Raw genomic sequence first — 25,748 nt, 5'->3', positions numbered from 1 at the left:
AACTGGAACCCAGTTAAACTACCCACTGAGACGTCCAAAAAATTGTTTCAAAATCGTTCAACACGGGTCCAACGATGGATGTTTGTTGAACGGTTATGTGGACGTTTTCCAACGAACGTCCTTCATTGGACGATTTTGAAACTAACCGTTCTTAGAGGGAAATCAAATGCAACAACCGATTCCGACTCAAAATCGGTTGTTGGATTTGATTTGGAATCCATACTGACTCCATTCAGGATTCCGAATCAAATTCCGAATGGTTTGACCGGGAACCAGCCAGAATTCCAGTCAATTTCCGGCTGAACTTTACTGGGCAAGTTTGTACGTTTTCCGTAACACAGATAGACACAGATTTTTAAACGGGCCGCGCACAGATTTTTCAAAATATCACCTGGCATCCCTGAATCAGGCTAAGGAAACTTTTGGTTAGTGGCAAATACAGGCAAATACATAAGGTACATAAATAAAAAAATAATGTATTTAGGTCAATGATAAAAAAATATTTCCAACAAAACAACGTTTTTCAGTGAAAAATGAGTCTTTTCGATATAGAGGATGTAAAGGTGAAACCGGACATTGTATGCGTCTACCCGGACCCAGAAGTCGCATCACATGTAGCAATAGTAATCGATAATGGGTCCTATCAGTGTCGTGCCGGTTGGGCCTCCAAAGACGCACCTTCGCTGACTTTTAAAAATGTATTGGCTAAACCACGGAAGGATCGCAGCAAAAAGGATGCCGAACTCGCTGTTCCAACCGTCCAGATCGGGAATGACATCACTAACATCGAGGCGGTGCGGTTTCAGCTACGAACCCAATTTGACCGTAATGTGGTTACCCATTTTCACGTACAAGAGCAGATTTTCGATTACCTGTTCAGTAAATTAGGCATCAATTCAGAAGGAAGCGTACCACACCCCGTGTTATTGACTGAATGTCTTGCTAACCCCAACTATAGCCGGGGGCTGATGGCTGAACTGATGTTTGAGTGTTATGGTATTCCGGGACTAGCGTACGGGGTGGATAGTTTATTCAGTTTCAGTTTTAACAGTGTTATGCAGGATGGTCTTATAATTTCCTGTGGGTATCATGCTACACACGTTATACCAGTTCTGAATGGACGTATGGTACAGGACAAGGTACGTCGAATAAATTTAGGTGGGTACAATATGATTAATTTTATGTACCGGTTGCTTCAATTAAAATATCCAGTACACGTGAATGCAATTACTTTGAGTCGAGCTGAAACAATGATTCACAATTACTGCTCGCTTGCCTACGACTATATAGAATCCTTGAAGGACTGGGCGTTATTGGACTACTACGATCGAAATGTAATCAAGATACAGCTTCCATTCAATCAATCAGCTTCCGCACCCACATTAACAGCTGAACAAAGAAGTGAAAAAAGAAAAGAGCTTTCGCGAAGATTGGCTGAGATTAATTTACGAAAGCGGGAAGAGAAGCTAGCCCAGGATAAGGTTCTTCTAGTTAGACTGAGTGCAGCGGAGGAAAACTTAGATGACGAAAATATTTCCTTCACCTTGCAAGAGTTTGGACTAAAAAATATCGATGAACTAAAAAAGACCATTGTCACACTGAGAGATCGCATTGCTAAAATAACACAAAAAATGAATGCTCCACAAATCTCCCAGGAGGAAGAGAAACCACGTCTATTGCAACCACCGGTCAATACGACCATACAGCAATGGGTCATCGAAACCCGTAAGAAGCGGGATGATATTTTGGATCGCAAACAGACTCGCAAGCAACGCAGGCAAGATCTTGCGAAACGACGGACCGCAGCGGCTCAGGAGCGAATGCGAATAATTTCTCATCTGGCCAAGAAAGAGAAGGGTGTAGATGACTTTGGAATGCGCGATGAAGATTGGGACGTATATAAGTCGATAAGCCGCGACGGGGATAGCGATAGTGAAGCAGAGAACGAGAAACTTATTGAATACGAAGAAATTCTCAAACAACACGACAGTAGCTATATTGAGCCCACGACTGCGACCGGCAATATTGCAGAGTTTCATCAGTTGCACCTCGGAGTTGAAGGGATTCGAGTGCCGGAAATTCTGTTCCAGCCAAGCATGGTTGGAATACAGGAAGCAGGTCTCGCTGGAACTATCGATTATGTGTTAAAACTATTCCCCCAAGAAACTTTGCCCAGGCTGGTTAATAATATCCTACTAACCGGAGGGTGTGCCAATATCAGGGGACTCAAAGAACGGCTGTCAAGAGAACTTATGCAAATGTTGCCATTTCGGTCGACGTTCAATCTGAAGCTTGCGTCGAATCCAGTTTTGGACGGTTGGAGAGGTGCGAATCGTTTCGCTATGAGTGATAACTTCGACCAGTCGTTGATCACCAAGCAGACATATGACGAGTGCGGTGGGGAGCACTTACATGAGCATTTGGCGAGTAATTTTTACTATCAAACACCAGCAAGCTGCGGGTTAAATGATACTTTTACATGATTTTTTGCAAATAAATGTATGAAACTTAAAACTTAATCAAATATGAAACATACTTTTCCAAAATTAACCATCTATCACATGCCTTTTGGTGTTTGATGTCTTGCTCTTGTGTTTAGAGGTATACAACCTATTTAACCCTTAAATGTATGAATTTAATTTTTCTTTGGTACTCATTTTCCTGGATGCATAAGATCTATATCAGTTGTTAAGGATTTATATCACAGAATTCGTTATGCTGCCAAATGGCAACAGTATACATTTAAGGGTTAATAATATGCATTCATATCGGAATCGCGAATGGACTGGCTTTCTTTCAGTAAAATTCGGATTTTGGATCAACATAAAAATCAGTTACACAAGTATATAATCTAAAAACGGCACAAAACACTAGAAAAGTATCCACACTGGTTCTAACATTCAGTGGATATGTCAAACTAATAAGAATTTTTGGTAGAAAGAGTACAGTTGCGAGAATCTTGAAATATTTTTCCTAATCTTTGGCATTCAACCTACCTATTATGCTCCGTGTTCATCGATCATATGTTGTTCCAGGTTGACACGCTGCATAAACTCCCGACTACAATCACTACAACAGTATGGGTATCTCCGGTGAATCCGCATGTGGGCCACCAGATTACTCTTAACTCGAAACCGATGTTGGCAGACCGTGCATTCGTGCTCCTTGCGATTGCTGTGGATTAGCTCGTGGTGTTTTAAATGTGTAGATTGAGCAAAAGACTTGTGACAGATTTTACACTCATAACACTTTCGATTTTCATGTTTCGAGCGGATGTGAATATTCAATCCCGATTGCTGTGCGAACGATAGGCCACACTTGCAAACAAACAATTTAATGCCAATGTGCGAGTTAGCGTGCGCTTCTAAATGACGCATTCGCTGGAAACATTTGCCGCATTCAGTACAAAGAAACCTTTTCGCGGTAAACTTCTGAACGGGTTTTCGATTCTCGTGTACACTCTGTATATGTCTAAGCATTCCCTGTTTTGAAACGAAACGCAGAGCACAAATGTGACAACAGAATGCTCTCACTAGCTCTTTTGGCACACCATGTTCTTGCAACATATGAGCAACGAAACCCGCAAAGGAGGTCGTTTTCATTTCGCAACTGTCACAATGCATTGTGTAGGACTTTGACTCGTCAGTGGACCGTTTGTGAAGCTTTAAGTGGTCGTACAGTTGAACTCCTTTGTCAAACTTTCGTGAACATATTGAACAAATAAATCCCTCCTTAGGCGATTTATGCGACTTGAGATGACGCTTGAGATTACTCGTGTGAGTGAAGCTTTTAGAACAAATTGGGCAATCGCTTTTGTTAGCATTATGATATTGAATATGCCTTTGCAATAGACGAGCATTGCGATAGGTTTTGCCACACACCGAACAGTCTTGAGGAATTTCCTTTGTTTCTGTTTCAATATTGTTTTCTTCCTGGTCATCAGATTCCACCAAGCTTTCACTGTAATTTGAGAAAAGTGGAAAATCTGTTTCTGGGCATTGTTCATTTTCTTCTATGGGCTGCGTACTGTAGTCAAACGTTTCTGCATCAAGCACCTCTTTTTTACATACCACATCTTCTACAGTGGGCTCGACAACAGGAAAACTATAACCGCCCTTCTCCAAGTTTTCATACTTTTCAATTACAAGCTCATCTAAGCAGTCCTCAACATTTGCTGCCAGCTCGTTGGTTCCATCTTGCAACTGCTCAATGTGCAAATTTATTTCGTTATCCCAAGTTGTAATTGGCCCCTCTTCCAGGATATTCTCCACCGATGATAATAAGTTAACAGTCTCATTTGAAACCGCTGCGCATTTTTCGGCAGTTGTACTGAGTTCTATCAGTATCTCCTGCTCCGATTGTTTCAAACGACTAAGCTGCTCCCTCAGCTGGCCATTCGAACGAATAAAAAGCCGTCGAGTTTCATATGCGGTCACCAATTTTTGTAAACACGTCTGGCATATCACATTCGGCAGTCCGTCGCCTTGGTGAATCTGTTCAAAACATGTTCTATCTGATAACATCGTAAAAAACTACAGTATTTACCTACCGACAATCCGGTACAAGCATTAATCACCTTCGGCAGATGGTAATCATTGTAGATTTCGAAAATTGGTGAAAAATCTCCAACGTTGGTCAAACAACAACGGCATACGTTTTCAAAGCTGATAAATTCCATCCAAACTTACGGAATGCAGAGAAATACCATTTTTGAAAAAATAACACTTTCTGCACAAACTGTCAGCATTAGGGGATGTTGTTCACGTTTTTCAGAAGTGTTTCTTTTTTGTGTTGTCTTCTGAGTTCTGACGGCTATCAAGCAAAATACCCCAGTTAAATTCAGCCGGAAAATGAACCGGAATGCTGGCTGGTTCTAATTCGTATTTCGGCTCCAGTGACACAACCGATTCTAGTTAAAACCAGGATTCTGAGTCGATTTTTTGATTTTGACCCAGAATTCTGCCAGAAATTAGTCAAGACATCTGAAAAAATTTGCCTTCGAGATGAAAAACCAGTCAGCATTCCAGCTCATTTTCCGGTTGAACTTAACTGGGTCTTTAGAACACCTACACGGTCATTCAAAACTACTCAAAATTTGAGTTGCTAGTACTCAATTTTAGAAACAAGCAATATGTCAAAAATTGAGTTTCGATTTGAGTAGAAGTAGAACAGACATATAATCTAGAACCACAGAGAACAGACATCCATGATCGAACAAAAATATTTAAAAATCGTGTGTAAACATTTGAATTAATATACGATAAACACTAGCGCTGCCACACCAACCTATCCCAACTAACCGTCAAATCCATCCCGAACCGGTTCGAAATCCTGAATGGATTCAGTATGGAATCTTGCTCAAAGAAAACTACCGATTCCGTCTCTATCGGTTGATGCATTTGAGCTGGAATTCATGATAGAAGTCCGTACCGGTTCCGGACTAGTTTGACTGGGTAGAGGAATAACCGCTGTCAATTCTGTCGAACTCAGCCACAAAAAACATGACGACAGTAGCGCACCTGGTTTGGATATCCCAACTACCTTCGAAACCGTTAGAGATTTTACACAAGTTGAATGCTGAAGATGGACGTCTGTTCTCTGTGCTAGAACAAACTTTCCCGAAAAACCTGTGTAAACATTTAAATGAAAATACGTTGAAAATCACCATCGCATACAAGTTCGCATGCGTGAATCACCATTGTATCCAAGTTTGCACACAAGTCCCGTATAGCGATTGCTGGCCGATCGAAGCGCCGGCCAGTGGCAATTTGCTACTTGCTGTTGTCATTTCAAAGCGAGTTTTATTTCTTACACAAGTTGAAAACTTTACTTGTATGTCAGTTCTCAGTGGTATGGATTCTAGCATTTCTGAATGGAATCAGTATGGTTTCCAACCCAAATGCAACAACCGATTCCGACTCAATCGGATTCAGAATCGATTGTTGCATTTGAGATGGAATCCATACTGGTTCCATTTAGGATTCCGAAGCGAATTCCGAATGATTTGACCGGGAAGGTGGAGAAAAGATCTCGAAATAGATTTATGGACATATCCATAACGCCAAATGATTCAAATGATTCAGGTTAGTGAAGTTTTCTGTTCGTATTATTAGACATACGGAATGGCAATTTCCCGTATTTGACCTTTGAATAAAAAGTACTCGAATTTGGCATCTTCATCCCGAACTCAAAACTGAGTAAACAACAAAAACTCATCTTTTGACTATGTGCACTTTTTATGAAATCGAGTGGCTGGCTACCCACTTTTAAGTTATTCTTAATGAGCGTGTATGAACAGCTGATCAGCCAAGTAAATATTAATATTTAGCATCAAAAATACGAATTCAATCGTTAAATCGGCCCTTTTATGTTTTTTCACGGGTGAAAAATTTCGCGCTTTGGCCGTCTTGAGCAACCTTTTAATCTTGTCCGATTGAGCTAAACTTTTGCAAAGAGACTTTTTGGAGGTGCGTCCGGTTATTAAATTTAATGATCACCTGTTTCCCATACATGCCAGTTTTGTGAATAAATGCTCGGATGCTCCCTCCGTCGCCATCAACTGATTTTATAAATATACTATAAAAGTTTTGTAACCTGAATTCACATTTGTTTTTACCAGAAACGTAAGATTGTTTCACATATAGAAGATTTTAATCTGAAAAGTTTTAAACTCATCCGAAACAAAACTAATATTTTGACAACATTGGTCGGGAAAGGTATATCATTTCAACAGGGGTTAGCAAAATATAAGAGGTGAGAAAAGAAGCCAGCTGGCAGATCCTGTCCTAGGAAAATAGTCCTTAAAGGGGTCTGACAGTGCAAAATAAAAAAAATTTTTTTTGCTTATTTCGGATCTCTAAGATAAGAAAACTATGCTCAAGAAAGGATTTATTCGAGTAAATCGGTTCTTCACGTATCTATGGAAGATAGATATTAAAATTCAAAATTCAATGGAAAATTCCACAGTGATTTTGCATAGTTTAAAACCTAGCTTGTAGCTTTGTTGAAGGATGCATATTAATTGGATGTCACCTAACAAAGTCATTTAACTTCTAAGGTTAAAAGAAAAAAAATCCGATTACAAGCATGTGCTAGAGATGCATGCAACATATAACTTTATAATAGAATATTTTTCACTACAAACTCGCATCAGTTTGCTGAATTTTTTGCATCCATTGCCGATTTTTCTTGGTTTTGAAAATTTTTGTGAGTATAATAATCTATTAGGATAAAAACATAAATGAGAGTCCACGTGTTCGTTCCATGAACCCCCACCAACTCTTTCAATGGACTTTTTCGTACCCCCTGTCATCCCCTAGATTGTCCAAGCGATATATGGAAGGTTCGTAATGTCATTGAAACGATTGGGGTAGTGGGAGCTATGACATACTGTACTACTCTAACATGACCAGACGCCAGGATTTAAGACTTGTCCGGCATAACCAGACGTATCGGAAAGTATCCAATATTTTACAGCATGCTGACGTTTATTCCTCAGGAGCCTCAGAAGTAATCATTTTCTACAAAATATTCAAGAATTTTTTGAGTCCTTATACCAACAGCCCTATTCGGCATTAAGACGAATTGGTTTTTCGAAACAATTTAGTTCGATCCAATGGTACCCTCATATGATTTTCATGTCGTCACTAAGAAGGAAAATCTCAATCGTTCGAAAAAGCATAACATAATACATAATAATAGAGAATGGGGCTGCAAATCCTCGAATAATGTGAAGAACGTGTAAATTGAGCCAAATTATTCTGATTCACACGGTACTTATATCGATAACTAGTACGATTCGGCTCCTGCTGTTGTTTCACAGTCTTACACAAGGGAAATGTACATCTGTAATATCGAGATCGATCCGATAATTGTTTTCCCTTTTTGTTTTCTTTAGAGACATTTGTCAACATCACCGATATTTTTGGTAATATTTGGAATTCTCTGCAACTTCTCATTTACTCCACTGAAAGAATATTTGAAATTTCAGAGTTATTTAATTGCAAAACGTTTTAAAAATACCTACATGAAATATCAAAATCTGTTATCTAAAAAAAAGTTGTCCGACTATCGCCTCGCAACATATCCTTCGAACTGATGACGAATGGTTCCACATTCTAGAAAACCGTCATCATCGCAAGAACTAAAAAATCATACGGGTCTACAAAAACCGATCTTGTAAGTAAAACTCAACATGATGGGTCTTTTGACCTTATCTACGCTACCTCAACCAAAAAAACACCAGAAAAGGTAAAATATTAAAATTTTTATTCGATCTCGCACTTCTGTCACTTGAACCAAAGGTATCGACTCGAAAAGTCACGGCGCATCGACTAAGCTCACTCAGTTGCGACTGTGAGAATTAGGTGAGAGTTCATCGGTGTTCATCCGAAGTGACTTTTCTCACTGCATTCGTCTGTCAGAATCGCGCGACTCAAGTGACTCGCCGCGAGTCACCTCACTCGCCGCGCAGAATAGGGCCGTATATGTTGGCGATAAACCGCTGGCGTTGGCTCATGATAGCAAACATCAAAAGTTCGTCATAAAAGATGAGTTCTCGTAAGTATCAAATCATTGTTTATTTAACTTAGTAGATATCTCCCATCGCGAAACCTGAAATGGAGCACTGAAAAAAAGCCTGTGATTGGAGCTGCATGTTGAACGCTATTTTGTTCTTATTAAAAGCGATTATCCTGCTGCATAATACTTCTATGCTGTTCTATGATTGATTTGATATGGCTTTTACAAGCTGGTAACGTTAAGCACTAATTATCTTTTGCAATTATCCTTATTGAGTTGAAAATCTGCAAGCTTTTGCTACCGCGCTGGAGGAAGACAGCCTGGAACCGTACGGCAAATCAGCACCGGTAAAAATACCTGTCGGTAAAATTTTTGACAATGTTGTTATCAACAACGGCGTTGACACTTTAACCCATTATAACCCAGGGGTTTCAAAAAGTGATCCAAATGCAGTGATATCTTCAATTCCACCAAAAATTGTATCAAGGATTATGGGAAAAATAAAATCACCGCTTAAAATGGTTTTGAGAATGAAAATATCTCGTGCAAAAAAATTCGTACGCTTAAATAAAAACAACAAATTTTAAGTTGTTTGACATATTTCTTCGGATTTTCTGATAGACAACACTTCTTTTACACCTGTAGGAACGTTTTGTCACATAATGGAATTATTAGCACGTATTCCAACAATAAAATTCAATTAAATATATTGCTTACTTTTCAGCCGCCATTTGCCCCAACTATACATGGTTCAAAAATGTAAACCAAATTATAAAAAATGACAGTTGTCTTGTTTCACAATGAAATATGAGGTGCAATGATCCCATTAGTGCAATAATAAAGCAGTTAGATGCCAGAATTCTGTAGTAAATACGCGTAAAACGATGGATAGTTCTGCGTATGAAATTTCATACGCTAGGATATAATGGGTTAATGGAATTGAATAGTTTATGTCGTTTCTGCTTACGTTATATGCTAGGGTGCGCTTTTCCATATTTTAAACATCTTGCGGCAATTGAGTTCTTTGCTACCGGTCTCACGAACACTAATGAAGTTTCCTGGTTGAAAACAATCCCATTTACTTTTGCCGTCTTTGTTTATTATTTTCCACCAGCTTGTGATGTAGTATTTGTGTCATGTGACGTGTACGTACATGAGCCGTAGAAAAGTCTATATACATGAAACTAGAGCTTCTTTATGACGACACATAGATGTCCGTACCATAAAATATCCTCATCCCAGTAAATTACATTCGTAATGAGATTTGGAATATGGGCTGATTTATGATGGAATTCCAACCGAAGGTAACAACCCACCCTCTAAGAACGGTTGGTTTCAAAATTGTCCAATGAAGGACGTTCATTGGGCCAATTTGGACAACGTCCAAATAACCGTTCAACAAACGTCCATCGTTGGCCCGTGTTGAACGATTTTGAAACAATTTTTTGGACGTCTCAGTGGGCATCCTGAATGAATCGGTTTTCGAATCGGTTGTTACATTTGCGCTTAAATTCTAAAAGAGAACATTCCGAATGCGATGAGCAGGGAATCTGCTGTCAAAACGAGTGAAACAGAGAGTTGTGAGAGAAAGAGTTTCAACTTTTCTTGGTGGAAACCAATGAGTAAAATGTATGGACGCAAACAGTTTTTTTAGATTTTATATGAAAATTTTCAAGTAAGTATCTAAATAAACTTCTACAAACTGTTCCCATATTTTTTCTGCATTAAATGTGTATTCATTTTACAACCACAATATTATAGTTTCTCCAAAATCCCAAGTTTTAATATCTTTCCCATACATTTAAATTCACCATAGCCATCACTGAAGCAGTGCCATCTCTTAAATATTTCCATGAAAGTATTACCTAATTCTATGCACTATGGTGCGGCTGTTGCAAGAAGCTAACGCCGATCTATGAAGAACTGGTTACTAAACTAAAAGACGAGGATGTTTCTGTCGTGAGGATGGATGCCACCGCCAATGATGTTCCGCCAACGTTCAACGTTCGAGGTTTCCCAACGCTGTATTGGCTGTCGAAGAATGACAAAGGGGATGATTTTAAAAATATGTCCGGTAAAACTATCCAGTCTAATGAACGCACCTGTTCACACTTTTCTTCTATGTTAGCTGCAGAATCAATGAACTGACGTCCATATTTGAGTAAAAACTCTAGTTTAACGGGATTATCTGAATTGCGTTTCATTTTATGAATCTGCAATAAAAAACTTTCACATTTGACAACAAAATGAAAATAAAACAAGACCACCAGCATGCTTTGATCAGCTGGCGTTGCCAGTTTAATTGTTTTCTGACATCTCTAAGCTGTCAAGACAAATCATAGGAATTGGGTAGCATAATTAGGGGCCCTTACACGCGCAATAAAAGTGTCATTACTAAGTAGTGTCATTACTAGAATTGTATGGGAATTCCGTCATTACTCACCTTACACGATCATTAAAAGTGACATTACTGCTCAGTAATGACATTACTAGCGCCTCGTGTAAGGGGCCCTATTGGTTTCTTCGATGAGCCAAAAAATGATGCCCCTTTTGTATGGGACCTTGGCGTATTTAATTTGTATTTGGTTAGTCTCACGAACGCTAATGCAGTTTCTTGGTTGGAAACAAATCCATTTGCTTTTGCAGTCTTTGTTTATTATTTTCCACCAGCAAGTGATGTAGTATTTGTGTCATGCGACGTGTACGTACATGAGCCGTAGAAAAGTTTATAAAGAGCGCTTCAAATGTCATGCCGATTGAGCAGTTGCTCGGAAAGTACCGCTATGTTCCAGTTAAGCTCAATCCGAAACCGGTTTGGATTTCTGAATGGAGTCAGTATGGATTCCAAATCAAATGCAACAACCGATTCCGACTCAATCGGTTTCAGAACCGGTTGTTTGATTTGGAATCCATACTGACTCCATTCAAGATTCCGAATGGTTTGACCGGGGTAACGCAGCGTCCCACTGAGACGTCCAAAAAATTGTTTCAAAATCGTTCAACACGGGTCCAACGATGGACATTTGTTGAACAGTTATTTGGACGTTGTCCAAAGTGGTCCAACGAGCATCCTTCATTGAGATATCTGACGTTTAAAATACGCACACTGAGTTCTCGCATTTTTATACTACCGCCCTCCCCTTAAGCCCACAAGCGGTTTGTTTTCCTCCCAATTTGCAGTGCAAATGATTTGTTTTCCTCCCAATTTAAACGTCAAAACGGCACAATACCAACGCAGCTGGATAAGTCTATTGGACGATTTTGAAACCAACCTTAGTTCTTAGAGGGGTGTATCCCGGTCAAACCATTCGGAATTTGATTCGGAATCCTGAATGGAGTCAGTATGGATTCCAAATCAAATGCAACAACCGATTCTGAGTCGGAATCGGTTGTTGCATTTGATTTGGAATCCATAATGACTCCATTCAGAAATCCGAACCGGTTCCGGAATGAGTTTAACTGGGACAGGCCGCTTCAAAAAATCACCCAGTAAAGTTCAGTCGGAATTCTGGCTGGTTCCTATTCGTATTCCGGATCCAGTGACACAGCCGATTCCAACTATACCCGGTCAAACCATTCGGAATTTGGTTCGGAATCCTGAATGGAGTCAGTATGGATTCCAAATCAAATGCAACAACCGATTCTGAGTCAGAATCGGTTGTTGCATTTGATTTAGAATCTATAATGACTCCCCACTGAGACGTCCAAAAAATTGTTTCAAAATCGTTTAACACGGGTCCAACGATGGACGTTTGTTGAACGGTTATTTGGACGTTGTCCAAATTGGTCCAACGAACGTCCTTCATTGGACGATTTTGAAACCAACCGTTCTTAGAGGGTGCCCGGTCAGCGTGGCAAGCAGACAGCAAAAGTTGAGCAAAGCGAAATTAATGCTGGCAGAGTTTCTGCGAGCACTTTGCGCGATTTGTGCGAAAATTCTGGCAACGAATTCGCTCAAATGCAACAACCGTTTCTGACAGAAGCGGTTAAACCAACCGATGCTGCTCACTTTTATCCAGAATCCAGTCAGAAATGTACGGCCAAGATCTCTGCACGCTTCCTGCCACATCTTTGTCAGATGTTTTGCTTGATTCGTGCTAAATTCTACCAGGTAGGAATTGCCAGGATCTTTGCACAGTTTATGTCCGAGTTATGCCAGGGTTTTGCTCGGTTCTTGTAAAAATTTGCCAGAAAACGCGAGCGAAACCTAGTTCGCCCTAGCTCAACTAACCCAATGTACTGGATACAAAGGTGTGGCAATGCTGTATTGCTCTCTCGCTCAATTTCTGTAACTTTATTACGTAATAAAGTTCAACTCCATATATTTTCCATATATCTGCTGTCCACGTGCTTTACAGAGATCGAGCGAGAGAGCAATAGCATTGCCACACCTTAGTATCAACCTCATTGCAACTAACCCGACAGGATACGCGCAGAAATCTGACAGCGCTGCCAAACCAAGAGTTACAGAAATCTAGCAGAGCGGTCTCTGCCAGAAAATTTGCTCACTGGGTGGGATTAAGAAATCCGAACCGGTTCCGGAACTGGGTGCCATCTAAGAACGGTTGGTTTCAAAATCGTCCAATGAAGGACATTCGTTGGACCAATTTGGACAACGTCCAAATAACCGTTCAACAAACGCCCATCGTTGGACCCGTGTTGAACGATTTTGAAACAATTTTTTGGACGTTTCAGTGGGTGGTAGCAAACCGGAGTAAAAAGGAGCACAGAGTTTTTGCTCCTGTTTACTCCGGAGTATCTTCCGTGTACTTGAACAAACCTACACGCAGAAGAATCAGGCCTTTTTAATCAACAAAACGTTTTGTTGAATCTAAAACGTGGCGAATGACTGTTTCAAACTGAAATGGGCGTTTTTCAAAAGCATGTATTTGGTTTAGTTCAACAAATACTTCTGTTTACATTTTAAATAGAAACATTGTTGAATCAAAATAAAATTTGTTAGATCTAACTGATCCCTTTGTTAAAAACCAACAGAATCTTTGTTTAATTTCAACTAAATTTGAGTTGTTCTCTCCTTTGGTTGATACAAAAGATTTGTTTTTGTTCCTTCAAACTTGTTTGTTCGGTTAAACTTAACATGATTTTGTTGTTTCAAACGAAATATTTGTTGAAACTACTGAAAAGCCAACAAATGAATTAGTTGGTAATTTCAACCAACAGTATTGATTGAATCAAACTTGAATCTTGTTTGTCACTATATCAAACGGGAAAATTGTTATTTAAAACCAAAATTTGTTCATTTTTATTAATTTTTTTTCTGCGTGTATTTTAAGTCTTCAAAATGAAGACAAATCTTCAAATCTGGCATCTCTGCCTCTACTCCTTCATAAATCCATTGTTTATAAGAATGCTGTGCTTGTGTGGTTATCTATAACATTGTAATTTATATCTCATCTGTTTCGAAAAAGAATTATTTTTCAGGCAAAGGTTATATAGAATAATTGCAGTTGAGTACGAATATCAAAATTTATTTTTTCATATTGCCGGAGTTCTTACATAAAATTACCTTGGTCTTTCAGTGTTATTTTAAGTTGTTCAAAAATTTGCTGCTTTGTATTCAGGGCAGATTTCTTCACTCCCGTCTTACGTTTATACCTGGGACGTTTATACCAGTCTTAACGGTGCGTTAAACGTAGGTGAAGAAATCGACCTCAAATTTTATAAATAATTTAGAGCCAGTTCACTCTCGCGCAAATTTAAACAAAAATGATGCGGAGTACATCGCTGGTGTCTAATGTTTTCGTTTTTTTGTAGTTTGATGAAACTGATCAGACACTCAATCTGCCTGCATCTACTAGAATCCATCCTGGTCCCTTTGGGCGGTGGAAGCAGAGGTTTAAAACAAATGTCCCGCTCTGTGAAGAAGTCAAAATCTGGTGTACAAACTGCCGATAGAATCATTCAACGTTATACCAGACAGAAAACCATGTCAGAAACATGTAGAAATTGGCAAACTGTCTCTTCGTCGGTTCGATGCTGCCCGAATGACGTGAAATTTACGCTTATGAGCTATAACATTCTGGCTCAAGATTTGCTAGAGTTACATGCAAACCTGTACGACTTGCATGATCGTGTGGCTTTATCGTGGCCTCACAGATACGACAGGCTCATAGCAGAAATCAATCTTATCAGGCCCGATATCCTCTGCTTACAAGAGCTGCAAGAGGATCACCGAGAACAGTTTAGTTGTGGGTTAAATAATTGTAACTATAACATTATTTATAAGAAACGTACCGGTGACAAAGCGGATGGTTGCGCGATTTACTACCGCAAAGATTTATTTAATTTAATCGATCACCAAGATGTAGAGTACAATCAACCAAACGTAAAGGTAATAATTTTCTGTTGTAAGTTTCAGTGTTTGGTGACAATTTTCATTACAGCGTTTAGACCGTGAGAATGTGGCAATCATTGCAAAGTTTGGACTGAAATCTAATCCCAATCAACGATTGATTGTGGCCACAACACATCTTCTCTATAATCCGCGGCGGCAGGATATCCGACTGGCACAGATTCAGGTTTTGCTGGCAGAGTTGGATCGGTTGGCATATTCAGGTCATTACGCCAACGGAACACCGAAGTACCTTCCGACAATCGTGTGTGGGGATTTAAATCTCGAGCCCTACTCAGCTCCCTACGTACTTTTGACAACAGGGTTCTTACAGTACGAAAACCTTGCCGCTAATACACTCGAACCGAGCGACTCTAAACCTTTGTGTGGAAAAGTGTTGCTTCCCTCCAACCTTGGAATCACCGACGATTGTCGGCATGAGTGCTTGCTCGAACGAGTAAACGAGGAGAGTAAACCACGTACCAGGGTTGGTGTCAGCTGTTACCTATGAATAAATTGTCGAAATTACGTAACTTTTTTGCAGTTGCATAATTCTAGCAGTGCATATACGCTGAGCCCGGAGCTTCATCAGAAATCAAGTGAGAACTTCAGTCGAGGAACTCTGAGACATTGCTTTCGATTCTGTTCCGTATATAAGCATAACATAAGGAAAGACTACCAGGAAGCGTCTACCTTCCAGGGCAAATGGATCACCGTGGACTACTTGTTTTACACAAAGTTTTTCAACATTGGCGAAAATAGGCTTGCAGAGAGTAACCTTAAACTGGTGGCAACGTATTCTTTACCGACGGTGCAACAGGCTAAAGAAATTCACACCATACCGAATATGTATTTTGGATCAGACCATTTTTCGCTGGCTGGACAATTTTTACTGAGAGCAGAAGTTGATTTGAAACTGTAATGATTTGTTGTTTTGTGCCTAAATGTTCTAACAAAATACTCGGTCACTGACCTAGCTTCGGGATCAATTTGAAATGTTTCAAAATTTTTGGGACGAAAACGTCTTGTTCACTACAGAAACAATGTATGGTATAAGAAACTTTTTGGACGGGGCTTCGATGCTTGGTATGTGACGAGATTTTAACCTCTTAGAATGTCGGTGCAGTTTGTTTTATTGTTGTGTTATATTGAAATACAAACTAAAACCAAAAAAGGAATATTCGCTAGTTATTCTAGTTAGTTATCACGCATTGCCTCTTCTTCCCCCATGTATCACATTGTCACAAATTTGTTTTTTTTTGTTGGGGGGGGGGGGGGGGGTGGTAGAAGGGAGTAAGGGTTTCAGCGTAATAAAACAGGTTTTTTTTTAGAAATCTGGGGGAGCGAATTAACCGAAGCTTTTGTACATTATACTGCATAATTTCAATAACATTCTGTAGTTTTTCTATGCAAAAAAAATATCGACAAGTGACTCGGTGACGAAGCTTTTTGTGGAACGTTTCAGGAAAAAAACACGATTTGCGGTGTTAACTGCCATTCAAAAACTACGTAACCGATTTATTTCGAACTGCATACACATCCTATGTAAAAAATACATAACCCCTACGTTGAGTTTTGGAGATACATTTTCAAATGTTATATTTTGATTTCATAAGTACCATTTTGTCTTCATACTCCCATTAGCGCTTCTACGTGTTGAATATTATTCTAAAGTTTCATCATTTTTAGTTATAGGGTTACTGTGCCCTAATTCATCTTAGCACATCTATTCATCCTACCCATTTGAACACATTAGTTAGAGCAGTATCTGCTCTCTATTCAGCGCATTGGCTCAAATGGTAGGACGAATTAAGGGTGCATTGTACTCGACTTTTTGCTTTGCTCAAACGGGAGTATTTTACATTTTCCAGGCGAGATTTTTTATTGTACTGCTTCTTAGGAACGAAGCAAAGATGTTGATACCGATTTAAGAGCATTCCAATCACTGAAAGCCGAGTTATCCGCGAAAGAGTGTGATATCCCGACTAATGAGATGAATAAGGGCTCATCTACCCTACCGCTTAAAAATTTTAATATTGACACGAGCAATAGAGTAATAAAAAAAATTAAAAAATTTCTGAATATTACCGTGTCCAAAGATATATAGCTCATTGATCTGCGAACCGGTTGAAAAAGTATAGTGTTTGCCGGGCGAGTTATTGCCTGCAGATTTTTTTGCGGAAGTTAAGTTTTTTGGAATAAATTAAAAAATCTTGTTGCGGCAGAACTGCGTTCAGGGTCGTCCCCTCATCATCTTTACAAAGACACAAAGCCACCAGAACGTTATCCGTATTAAATGTACAAACTGATGAATAAAAGTAGTCCGCGAACAAGGCTGTGAAGCGGGAAAATTATCCGATGCCGAATATCGATAATGCTATGGTTGCAATTACCAAGGTACGTATATATTTATTTCGAGGCAGCAACGTGTATAACACTTTAATATTTTAGGTCGCGAAACTGTCGAAGATTGATATCGAAGCAGCCTATTACCATTTCGAGCTACATCCTAATTGCAGAGAAATTACAACTTTTGTCGCAAGGAGCGAAGTTTATCGGTTCTGCAGACTTATGTTTGGGATAAAATCAGCGCCAGAGTTATTCCAGCGTGAAATGGAAAACGTTTTTCGCGGTATCAAAGGTTTAGTAGTATACATGGACGATTTGTTGGTATACGGAGCCAGTGAAGAAGAACACGACCGGGTCTTAGAAGAAGTGATGCGACGAATTGAGGAGGTAAACATGAAAATTAACAAGCAAAAATCGTTGTTCGGAGTGGAAGCTGCTGAATTTTTGGGACACCACATATCGAGGAAAGGAATTCGCCCGACTGATGCAAAGATTAAAGCTATTTTAGATCTTCAACCTCCAACGTCGGTATCGGAATTAAGATCGCTCCTAGGATTGATCAATTTTGTCGGGAAGTTCATTCCAAACCTGGCGACTATGACATTCCAAATGAGGACATTGCTTATTAAAGACTGCCCATTCGTATGGAACGAACAACACACCGGAGAATTAAATGCAATTAAACACACCTTAGGCAAAGTTGAATCCCTTGGATACTTTGATCCCAAAGATGAGACGCTTTTAGTAACCGATGCCAGTCCCTTTGGATTAGGGGCAATATTAATCCAGATTAAAGACGGCATTTCACGAACAATTTCATGTATCTCCAAAAGCTTAGCTGATCACGAGAAAAAATACTGCCAGACAGAAAAAGAGTGTCTCGCCATTATTTGGGCTATGGAAAAGTTATACGTGTTTTTATATGGTCTACATTTCACACTAGTGACGGATTGCAAACCGCTAGAATACCTATTTAATAGAGTTCAATCAAAACCTTCTGCAAGAATCGAACGTTGGATTCTGCGTTTGCAAAGCTTCGACTTCACTGTTAAGTACGAACCTGGAAGTCAGAACCTAGCTGATTCACTCTCAAGATTATCTCAAAGTACACATCCATCATGCGCAGAGCCAGATCTAATCGCATGGCTTTCTGAAGCAATAAAACCAACAGCTATCTCAATTGACGAGATAGAAAAAGCAACATTATTGGACGATGAACTACAGACTGTTAAGGATGCAATGTACTCAGGAAATTGGGATGCGGTTTCGGATGAATTTAAAACAGCTACAATTAAAGACAGTTTAACAATGTACGGGGAATTAATTTTACGAGGAGATCGAATCATAGTGCCCAATCAACTGAGAGAAAGAGTGGTCCAATTAGCTCATGTGGGACATCAAGGATGCAACTCGATCAAAGCACAACTCAGAGCAAAAGTCTGGTTTCCAGCGATGGACAAAAAAGTTGATATGGTAGTTCGAAATTGTAAACCGTGCAAAATGACTGCACTGCCAGACAAACCTAATCCTATGACGCGTCGTATACCAACAGAGCCTTGGCAAGATTTGGCTATAGATTTTAAAGAGGGTCTCCCCGGTGAAATGTCACTGCTAGTTGTAGTTTGCTACACTACCCGATTTATACAAATTGAATCAATGAAACCTGCTACTACTCAGCGTGTTATAGGAGCTCTTTTGAAAATGTTCAGCGCATTCGGGATTCCAAGATCAATTACATCGGACAATGGTCCTCAATTCAGAGCCATTGAATTTCGAAATTTTTGTATTAGTTATGGGGTCCACCTGAATCTCTCTACACCATATTGGCCAGAACAAAATGGAGCCGTAGAAAGACAAATGCGTAATATTGCAAAACGCCTCAAGATTAGCGCGATTCAACAAACTGATTGGAAAACAGATTTGTATGAGTATTTAACTCTATATCACTCGACGCCTCAAGAAGCAACAGGGATGTCTCCGGGTAGAATGATGTTTGGAAGAGAAATTAGGAATTGGATTCCCTCTATTCATCATGGTCCTAGTCTAAGACTGGAATGTGCTAAAGACAAAGATATGCTAATGAAGGAAAATCACAAGCAACGGGCAGATAGGCAGCGCCAATGCAAGCATCACAAGTTGGAGAAGGGAGACACGGTCATTATGCGAAACTTAAAAAAGGGATCATTATTACCTGCATTTGGAACAGAAGAATACGAAATAACTGACATCAAAGGGGGAGCGGTGACAATACAGTCGAACGAATCCGGAAAGGTATACACTAGGAACAGCACACATTTGAAGAGACTGGACAACTCCTTGAACTCCAGTAGCGGAGAATCAATAGCAAGTCATAATAGTATTGAACAAGACGAAACGGAGGATACCGCACAGAGTGAGTTTGTCCTGCCCAAGAGGTGCCGTAAATTTCCTGCAAAATTCAATGATTTTGTAATAAATGGTATGTAAATCGACTTTTAAGAACATTTATTAGTGGATCCGATTCTTAAGTTAAAAAGGGGTATATTAAAATCATAAAAAGGGAGAGATGTAACGATTGAGAGATATGCGTTTTCAGTGACGGAGGTTGTTCGACTGTCGATGTGAAGTGACGCCTGGTGTCTGAATAGAGCGACACTAACACCAACGAGCACGATCGGTTATTGAGTCAGTGGAGTATCGTCGAGCAACTGAAACGGTTCGTAAAACGCGTTGCGGAGCTTAGGTGTTACGAAAAAGCAAAGAAAGCAAACTGTTACAGTCAGGTCCTAGGGGCAGATCCAGAAAAAAATAGAGGGTTCTGAAATTTTGTTTTTATAATTAACATTGTGCTATTTGTAATACGTAATAACCTTATTTGATGCATATCAGTTTTGTTGGTCATGTTTTTGAGTTAGAATCTAATATAAAGTAACTAATTTAAAATTTCTCAACAGGTAAAAAAATCGAAGGGGTCCGGACCCCCTGGATCCGCCCCTGGCGGGTTCTGTTGCCAGACGTAATAATGGTGCCTTGACCAGGATGTTTAAACCTTCCATCGCAAAGTTGCAACGGTTACAAGAGGATACAAGTGGTATCGAGACGCTTCAGCTATGCCGGTGTGAGCAAATTCGCAGCTGCTTAGCAAAAGTTTCCCAGCGGAGCTATGCCAGTGTGGGCCTATTTGCAGCCGCTTAGCAGAATACACTTCGGCATCCAGGCCATAGGACGACTGTACACATTGCATCGTTCTGGAGTGTATTCAAAACCCAGCAAGTGTTCCGTCGATATCATTCTTCGATCGTCTTCTGGATCAACGTTCAGCACTATTCGACATCATCCAAGTAGCAATGGAGTCACATTCCATATTTTCTGGGGAAAATCTATGAGCGCCTGCGTGCTTTGTCTGTAAGATCGTACAAGGTTAGGTAGCTTAGTTTGGGTTCCCTCGCAGGTAATGAAGAATGAACGGACTCTTTAGCTTTAGAAGGTGACATAGGAAAGACCAATTTGCTTCAGCGAACTTTTCAGTATTACTGATCAGAGAACCCTCGAAAGTTGGCAAACTTTATGGAGCAATGGGGAACTAGGAAGGTTACAACATTCGATAATCCCTAAGGTATCGACGAAACCTTGTTTCAAAGAGATGGATGTGGGTCTTGATTTCATTCGTGGGATGTCTCGGCTCAAGTCCAATCACTACACGCTAGACGCTCATCTCCGACGTATTGGGCTCGCAAGTAGCGGTATCTGCACCAGCGACAACGGTTATCACGATATCGAACATATTGTCTGGGCATGCGCCGAGTACTGTTCTGCCAGACCCAACAAACACGACACATAAAGCACAACATCACACGCGCAACATATGAGCCGTACTACGAAATCTGTAGCAAGACCTGCTTTCTCGAGAAAGACCGCCTGGCGCCCAATACAATGATGCATCCGTCCGAACCTGTAATCCTTATCGTTGATTCCCGATGCTGGAAACTGAAAGTTCCCCCCCCCCCCCCCTTCAGCCTTGTCCACCATCTCTCCTGTTTCTGATACGCAGATGTAGGACTTCACCCCTCCCCCTTTCCCTTTTTTATATATCTTCCCAAAACTTATGTGCCTTTCTGTCTTCTAGTTTTAGTTGATCAATATATAACCACCCACTACGCATTTCCCGCCCCATTCAACAAAATTTGTTGAAATTGCATTTTCGAAACATTGGTGAATTCATTAAATCTCGATCTAAATTTGTTTGAAGAATGAATATTTTATATAGTACTTCTAGGAGGTGCTGCTTTACATGGCAATATTCTTCAAAAATACTAAACATCCAAAGTTAACTGTTACGAAAAAAATGTGATCATGACCGAACGAAATGTTATAGCGCAATTATTTTTTTTCTTCATTATGAAAGCTCACAACTCCAAAACAAGTCCTCTTATACAAAATGTTATTGCACCATTCAATTCATAACTCAAATATACATCATTAATACTCACTTACTAGGAATATTTTATAACCTTTATTATTTTCAATCCTGCCTAGAAGCTTTGTATATAATTGATAATACAAAAAAAATCAACTGCTCAGAAAAACTGATCCTGACCTGCTAAGAAAGCCGTTATTTTTCATAATTTTTTGCTTTCCAAAATATTATTGTCGTTGTTAACCACATTGAGTTCTTGCTTCAACTCTACGCATTCTAAAAAAAACTTTTTGGCAAATATTGAAATGTATGCATTTTTTCCATGAGCAAGTTTTTGTTTATAGTCAATCAACTTAATCAAACATCGCTTCCCGTTCGAAGCATTGTCTCTAATCCATATTTCGGAACATCTTTTCAAAAAAGAGCTCAGAAAAATTCAACAACTATGGGACCTTGGCTAGAGATCAGTACTAATGTTGCCTAAAACTATATATAGGTTCTCAATAAAGTGATCGGATGATATACTTCCATTATTGAATATTTAATTAAATTAGGCAGCATTAAGGGGTTATATACAAAGTTGTGGCGAAAAAGTTAGCTAAATTCTAAAACTATTTGAAAAAGCGAAAGACAGTTCGTTAGTAGTACTATCGAAGTGAAAAAAAAAACAGATTGAATTAAAAAAATATCCCCCGGAAAGGGATTTTTTTGGCAGAGGTTTGCGGTTAACGCTCTCAAGATATCTCACTTTTAGGGGGATGAATCTTTAGACATTCAGTATTAGGAGAAGGAACTTATTGCGTTAATAAATACCTCAGCAGACACCTATGACCGACATTTAGCGAATTTCGCGTTAATTCATATTTTAAATTTGAATAATATTTTTACTCGGTATATTTTTGTCTCTGGTACAGTCGTGATTCGCTGGTTGGACATTTTTTAACTGGACCGCTTTTTAGTTGGACCTTCGCTAGTTGACATTTGTCAGTCGGTCCAACTAGCGAATCAAATTCGTTAGTTGGACAAGGCTGTGGCCCAACCAGCGAATCACGACTGTATACCTGAGTTATGATCATCTTTCCTTAGGGGGTGTGTTTTACTCCATCTTCCCCTAAGCTTTCGATTAGTGAGTAGTTTGGCGATACTGATTTTTCGTCTAAATATTTTTTACTAGAGACACCGTGTAAATGTCTTTAACTAAAAAAGTGTACCTTGTATTTCAAATCTTTTGGTTCCATTGGAAATGTTAGAAAATTTCCTGGTAAAGCTCTCATATCTGGATTTAAGTAATCCTTAGGTGGTGAAGTAGCCAAAAGTTTTTGTTTTGGTGGGGTTTTAGTAAGTTTTCTCAAAATAAAGAATAATGATCATACAAAGCCTATTATCCAAATGTCGAATTTCAAAATGATCCATAATTTATTCTTCAACATGATATTCGCATCTCTTCTACTTTCATTGAAATTTCATTAATAAACTTTTTTAGTTTATTAATTAATTTGACATTTGACTTGTAAGTGCTGAAAAGACTCTAGCCTAAAAAATATGCTTTATATTCTTATTACCAAGATTTCGTTGGAAAACTGAGAAAAATTTTTACCAAATTATGTACAAATACCTTTTAGTTAAGTGTACTAAGTGATGTTTTACCAGTAAAGTAGTTTATAATCAATGTTTTTAGAAGAGTTTTGTAATTTGTCTGTCCCTTAAAATTCTTTACAGCTTGTTTTTCGACATTGTATTCATATATCTTTTTATTTCGCTGCAATTTAATAGTAGATAAAGATACGACATGATGTCGTCGCCACAAATGCAGTGGGTTCAAAATTGTCGCTTTTGCATATGCAATGATGTGATTAAAATGATTTTGCGTCAAAAAGAAAAGAGATACCGATATGGACTCAAAGAAGGAGTTATAGAACTTGCTAAGATGCATCATGTCGATAATAATAAAGGTGTTGTTTGTTGTTTACTATTTTGAAGGAAATTAGCAAAAACGCTAATAATACAGTAATTTCGAAGTAATTTACTTCTAAAAGAGTACTAAATTCACTTAACTGTAAGATATTAGTATATTTTTATGTAAAATTTTCTTAGCTTTCCAGTGGAAACAAAAAAAGTATAGTAAGTGGCATACTTTTGATTTATAGCTAGTATAAGAGAAATTGAATAACCAAAAAACGTGGAAACAAGAAGAGATAAGGGTTGTATACCATTCCCCAGAAAGCCATTTCCCAGCAAGCTAATCCCCAGAATTCCATTCCCCAGAATGCACCGTTCCCCAGAAAGACATTGCCCAGAATGTACCATTCCCTAGAAAGCCATTATCCAGAATGCTCCATTCCCCAGAAAATCATACCCCAGAATGCCCCATTCCCCAGGCAAGTTAATGTTCGTAATCGTTTTTTTTTGTGGTGGAGCCTAAGGTTTGCTGATTACCTAATTCAAGGAACTGATGCTGTGTGGAGCTGCTGAGGTCATGCCGCCGAATGTGACTATCTCTCCCAAGCAAACCTGTTATCCACTCGTATAATCGGTTTACTCGATCATAGGGATTGGTTCCTTCTTTCAATCATGAGCAGTTTTTTTGATTTTGTATGTCTAATAACTCTTGCACGAAAATTTGTCATATTTTCGTCTGACCGGTTTATTCAAACATAGGTGTTAATTCCTTCTTTTGAACTTTCCTTGAATCTATATTAAAATCGAATTAGGCAATCCATGAGACTAGGGTTGCCACCTCTGGAGAGGCTTTGACCCGGAGATTTATACTGACCCGCGGCGGGGGGCGGATTTTGAGCGGACCTAGACAGAAATTGGAATCAACGCGATTACTCGACATTTAAAAGCACTTCAATAGCTTTTTATCACGTATTGAGTGAAAAAGAGACAAGTATGTACTCTATCATTCTTTCTGAAAGTCGTCATGGCTTTTTGCACTTGGTGATTGAAAAATTACTAAAATTGTGTCACAATTACCGTTGAGCGTAAAGTTTTTACCAAGCTTAGTGCGCGCTACTCTTCCATGGCGTTAAAATAAAGCTATAAATTTTTCATGTTTGAGAACGGTTTTGTCGGTTTAATTAGATGTAGTATCTCGTTTTCCCAGATAAGTGCCAAGAATACAAAAGATCCAGCCACTCTTGCTGTGGAGGATAAGTCGAATGAGCATTGCTCTTCACCACAACTAACAAAAAAGCAGTGCAAAGGAGGCGGTTCAGCGGCATCACGTGGGAAGCACTATGTGGTGTCGGTTATTCATCGCCAGAGGTCCCAACAAAGGGGCGAAACTCACTTGCTTTGCCAACAGTTAAGGATCGCTGCAGGAGTAGCAACAACACCGGAAGAATTCGTTTGATATTGACCTAGCCAGTGAAACAAATCTACCATACCTTAGGGCAGCTGCAGATACGCACCACCAACAGTGAAGTGATTTGGTAAACTTGCAACAAAATAACTTTTTACACAACTTTGAGTGACTTAATGGGTTGCAAAATTTTAATTGTAGCATATTGCGAAATATTGCTTTCATGAATTTGTAGTATATTTGATTTGTTTTTCATTTTCATTATTTTGCGAACGAAATCAGCAATATTTGTTGAAGTCTTCAGTTGACAGCAAACGAAGGGTTAGTCAGGCAAAATAAATCTGAACCAAAGAATCAATTAATTTAAAAAAAACGAAATTATGCTTCTTCCCAACAAACCCGGAGAAATTGATGTAAAACGCGGAGGTCCGGAGATCGCTCCCGAAAACCGGAGTCTCCGGGTCAAAGCCGGAGGGGTGGCAACCCTACATGAGACGTTTCTGATCAGCTGATTATTTCTTGTTTACTTATTCTGACGTTACTCCGAGGGGTGCGATGTCCGATAATATCGTTGATTCGATCCAATATCAATCGAATCGGACTAACGAAAGTTGTTTGTCGGACGAGTTTTTCTGTTCGCAGGAGTAGACTTGGTGACAGAACCCACCTTCACTGAAAAAAATCCAAACGTTAATTCTATTTGCTTACTTGCTTACTTTTTATTTGCTTATTTGCTTTGCTACCGCTTAAAAATCATATGAAGAAGAAATACTATTGTTATCACATGCACACATACCTTCTATGTGTCAACTGTATAAACTATGTAT

At 39.2% G+C, this 25,748-nt stretch overlaps 3 protein-coding genes across 7 annotated transcripts; 2 read left to right on the top strand and 1 right to left on the bottom strand.

Annotated features, from left to right (window-relative positions):
* The first annotated feature begins 361 nt into the window (after positions 1 to 361).
* On the top strand, positions 362 to 2,524 carry LOC131691539 (actin-related protein 5-like). The gene is made up of 2 exons (XM_058978041.1): positions 362 to 455; positions 528 to 2,524. The coding sequence occupies exon 2, from the start codon at positions 534 to 536 to the stop codon at positions 2,481 to 2,483; it is 1,950 nt and encodes a 649-aa protein (XP_058834024.1). The 5' UTR covers positions 362 to 455; positions 528 to 533; the 3' UTR covers positions 2,484 to 2,524.
* A 306-nt stretch (positions 2,525 to 2,830) lies between these two features.
* On the bottom strand, positions 2,831 to 4,802 carry LOC131691801 (zinc finger protein 780A-like). Its single transcript, XM_058978452.1, has 2 exons — positions 4,550 to 4,802; positions 2,831 to 4,493 (listed from the first exon to the last, which is right to left on the bottom strand). Exons 1-2 carry the CDS (start codon positions 4,676 to 4,678, stop codon positions 3,000 to 3,002), a joined length of 1,623 nt encoding a protein of 540 aa, XP_058834435.1. The 5' UTR covers positions 4,679 to 4,802; the 3' UTR covers positions 2,831 to 2,999.
* A 9,032-nt stretch (positions 4,803 to 13,834) lies between these two features.
* On the top strand, positions 13,835 to 16,079 carry LOC131691739 (protein angel homolog 2). Of its 5 annotated transcripts, none has more exons than XM_058978362.1 (5): positions 13,847 to 13,992; positions 14,061 to 14,162; positions 14,296 to 14,872; positions 14,925 to 15,359; positions 15,417 to 16,079. In XM_058978362.1, exons 3-5 carry the CDS (start codon positions 14,300 to 14,302, stop codon positions 15,792 to 15,794), a joined length of 1,386 nt encoding a protein of 461 aa, XP_058834345.1. In that variant the 5' UTR covers positions 13,847 to 13,992; positions 14,061 to 14,162; positions 14,296 to 14,299; the 3' UTR covers positions 15,795 to 16,079. The 5 variants fall into 5 exon arrangements, with proteins under 5 accessions (XP_058834346.1, XP_058834341.1, XP_058834345.1 ...); XM_058978361.1 differs by having other exon boundaries at positions 14,061 to 14,173; XM_058978363.1 differs by lacking the exon at positions 14,061 to 14,162 and having other exon boundaries at positions 13,835 to 13,968.
* Positions 16,080 to 25,748: the final 9,669 nt, after the last annotated feature.

Source organism: Topomyia yanbarensis, chromosome 3 (assembly GCF_030247195.1).
Source record: "Topomyia yanbarensis strain Yona2022 chromosome 3, ASM3024719v1, whole genome shotgun sequence".
Classification (NCBI taxonomy): Eukaryota; Metazoa; Arthropoda; class Insecta; order Diptera; family Culicidae; genus Topomyia; species Topomyia yanbarensis.
This window is presented reverse-complemented; position numbering and strand designations above follow the sequence as displayed.